Below are 3,701 nucleotides of genomic sequence, written 5' to 3'. Positions count from 1 at the left end.
TAGAACAGCAGCTCCAACTGCATTTTCCAACTTCCAAACTCCCCGATACCCATCCGAAATCATCCTGAGCCCCTCGGGACCTCAACCAAAAATACCAAATAGTCAAATATCAACATACCAACTTAGTCGAACCATCGAATCACTCAAAACAACATCAAATCATCAAATTACCCTCGGATTCAAGCCTAAGAACTTCTAAATTTCCAAATTCAGCAACCGATGCCGAAACTAACCAAACCACGTCCGAATGACCTCAAATTTTGCACACGCATCACAAATGACACTACGAACCTACTCCAACTTCTGAAATTCCATTCCGACCCCAATATCAAAATTTCCACTGCCAACCGAAAATCGCCAAATTTCTAATTTCGCCAATTCAAGCCTAATTCTACCACGGACCTCCAAATCACATTTATGACGCACTCCTAAGTCCAAAATCATCTAACAAAGCTAACGGAACCATCAGAATTAAAATCCGAGGTCGTTTACACATCGGTCCATATCCGGTCCACTTTTCTAACTTAAAATTTTCTATTATGAGACTAAGTGTCTCATTTCACTCCGAGTTTCTTCCGAACCCGAACCAACTAACCTGATAAATCATAAATCAATTGCAAGATATAAATTGAGCAGTAAATGGGGGAATGGGGTTATAATATTTAAAACGACTGATCGGGTCATTACAGGCCTGATTCAAACGATCCAACAATCTTGTATCTTTACTGGAGATTCAAGTGAAGATCCACATAGTCATTTAATTGATTTTCTGGAACTAGTTAAAACTGCTAAGTATAATGGAGTATCCCTAAAGCAATCAAGTTGAGGCTATTTCCTTTTTCTTGAAAAGAAGATGCTAAAACTTGGTCGCGAAGTTTGCCTCAAGGATCAATTACCACATGGAACCAAATGACTCAAAAAATTTTAAATAAATACTTTTCCCCTGCTAAAACCACAAAGTTAAGACAAGACATATCTAATTTCTTGTAGACTGATACAGAGTCAGTTTATCCAGATTGGGAAAGGTTGAAGGCAATGTTAAGAAAATGTCCACACCACGACATTCCTGAACATATGCAGTTGTATATTTTTTATCACGGGCTAAAACCCTCTTCCAGAAATGTGATAGATGCAGCTGCAGGAGGTTCTGTAATGGAAAAAACCACAGAGGAAGCATTGCAATTGTTGAATGAAATTTCCGAGAATGCCATCCAATGGTCATATGAGCAGTAATTATCAAGAAGGCTGCTACAGTAAATCACGCAGATGCTTTAAATACACTAACACAACATATTATTTCTTTGGCATAAAAGTTTGAATCTTTTCAGGTGAATTTACAACAACCAAACCAGTCTGAAGTTTGTGACATATGTGGAGAAAATTATCTAAACCATGAATGCCAAGCAATCCATCAAAATAATGAACAAGTCAATGTTATCAGCTACAAATCTTACCCTTTTGGAAGTCCAATGGCACATAAACATCCAGAATTTTAGTGGAGCAATCCAAATGGTGCTGAAAACTCTCAAAACTTTTAGAAACAACCTGTACAGGGTCCGTCCGGATATCATAATCAAAACCGAGGGCAATTGAACTTTAAACCTTATCAGCAAGCAGCCCCATATCAACAAAGGCCTCAACAAGCTCATCCAAGTCTTGATGACCTTATGTACAAGTACATTAAGGCCACTGATGAAAAGATGGAAAGTCAGAATTCCGCCCTTAAAAATTTAGAAATTCAGTTGAGCCAACTGGCAACTCTTGTGTCAGAAAAGATTCAAGGTCCCTTACAAAGTAATACAGAAAAAAATCCAAAAGAGCACCTTAAGCCCATCACCTTAGGGTCAGGTAAGGAGCTAGATGAACCCTATGCAAACCGATTAGGAAAACAGGTAGACAAGGGTAAGAATGTTGAAACACCCTTTGAACCATCAGAAGAGAAAGAAGTCAAGAAAAAAGAAGAAAACAATATTGAAAAAATGACTCCTCCCTGTGACAATTCCCTTTCCACAAAAAATGAAAAGAGAAAAGCTTGACAACGAATTTGCAAAATTTTTGGAGATTTTAAAACAAATTCACATTAATAAATTCCTTTCACTAATGCTTTGTTACAAATGCCTTCATATGCCAAATTTTTAAAGGAAATTTTGTCAAGTAAAAGAAAATTAGAAGAAGTTTCTGTGGTAATGCTTTCAGAAAAATGCAGTGCTATACTTCAAAATAAGCTACCACACAAACTTGGTGATCCAAGCAGTTCTACAATTTCATGCACTTTGGGAGGAGTATATTTTGAAAAGGCACTTTGTAATTTGGGAGCTTCAATAAATTTGATGCCATTTTCTATCTTTAAAAAGTTAGATCTTGGTGAAATGAAAGACACGAGTGTTTCTCTTTAGTTTGCAGATCAAATTACTAAGAAACCTAAGGGAATAATTGAAAATGTACTTGTAAGAGTAGATAAGATTGTTTACCCTGTAGATTTTATAGTGCTTGAAATGAAAGAATGTCCTGATGAAACAATAATTTTAGGAAGACCATTTCTTGCTACAGGAAGAGCAATTATAGATATTCATCAAGGACAACTAATTTTGAGAGTTGATGAAGAAAGAGTCATCTTTGATATGCAAAAGATACTAAGATATTCATGAGATGAAACGTCATCTTCATGTTTTTCAATTGACATGATTAGTTACCTTACAGATGAATTCAAAGATGATCAATTAATTCCAGATTCAATGGAAAGATGCTTGATCAAATCAGGCACCACACATGATGACGATCCCATAATCAAAAGAGAAGCTGAAATATTGGACAAAGATTTAGAGGAAGAAGAGATGAAATCCGAAGAAGTTCAATCAAAAATTGAAATCAAAACTCTCCCTTCTCATTTGAAATATGTTTATCTTGAGCAAGAATTATTTTCAGTAGTTATTTCATCTTCTCTTACTGCAGAACAGGAAAATAGTTTGATTAAAGTATTGAAAGCACACAAAGGAGCCTTGGGGTGGACAGTAGAAGATATTAAAGGGATTAGTCTGACTATTTGTACAAACAGAATCCTCATCGAGGATAGCTACAAGCCAATAGTCCAGCCGCAAAGAAGATTGAATCCAACAATGCAGGAAGTAGTAAAAAAAGAGATCGTAAAGTTGTTGGCAGCAAGTATTATATACCCCATTTCTAACAGCCCGTGGGTAAGTCCCATTTAGGTAGTACCAAAGAAAGGAGGTATGACAGTTATAAAAAATAAAAATAAGGGGCTCATACCTACCAGGACTATTACAGGATGGAGAGTCTATATTGATTACAGACGTCTCAATGATGCCACTAGAAAAGATCACTTTCCTTTGCCATTTATTGATAAAATGTTGGAAAGAATTATAGGATATGGTTTCTACTATTTTCTTGATGGCTACTCAAGATATAATCAGATACCAATTGCACCAGAAGATCAAGATAAGACAACCTTCACATGCCCTCATTGAACATATGCCTATAGGAGAATGCCATTTGGTCTGTGCAACGCCCCTGCTACATTTTAGTGTTGCATGTCGGCAATTTTTACTGACATGACTGACAAATTTCTTGAAATTTGTATGGATGATTTTACACTCTTTGGAAAAACATATAAAGATTGTCTTAACCACTTGACCTTAGTTCTTAAAAGATGTGAAGAAACAAACTTAGTTCTTAATTGTGAA

The 3,701-nt window shown here is 36.0% G+C and overlaps 1 protein-coding gene across 1 annotated transcript; it reads left to right on the top strand.

Moving 5' to 3' along the window:
* The first annotated feature begins 2,114 nt into the window (after positions 1–2,114).
* On the top strand, positions 2,115–2,648 carry LOC138903219 (uncharacterized). Its single transcript, XM_070191151.1, has 2 exons — positions 2,115–2,304; positions 2,404–2,648. The coding sequence occupies exons 1-2, from the start codon at positions 2,115–2,117 to the stop codon at positions 2,646–2,648; spliced, it is 435 nt and encodes a 144-aa protein (XP_070047252.1).
* The last annotated feature ends 1,053 nt before the right edge of the window (positions 2,649–3,701 follow it).

The sequence above is a fragment of the Nicotiana tomentosiformis genome, chromosome 12 (genome assembly GCF_000390325.3).
Source record: "Nicotiana tomentosiformis chromosome 12, ASM39032v3, whole genome shotgun sequence".
In the NCBI taxonomy this organism is placed as follows: Eukaryota; Viridiplantae; Streptophyta; class Magnoliopsida; order Solanales; family Solanaceae; genus Nicotiana; species Nicotiana tomentosiformis.
The sequence above is the reverse complement of the archived record's forward strand: the minus strand, read 5'-3'. Positions and strand labels throughout refer to the sequence as shown.

What these genes read in the sequence shown, in the direction of transcription:
- LOC138903219 (XM_070191151.1), top strand. Translation starts at nt 2,115, where the DNA reads ATGCCTTCATATGCCAAATTTTTAAAGGAAATTTTGTCAAGTAAAAGA. An exon ending in ATATTTTGAAAAGGCACTTT is followed by an intron (nt 2,305 to 2,403) that starts GTAATTTGGGAG and finishes TTTAGTTTGCAG; the next exon opens with ATCAAATTACTAAGAAACCT.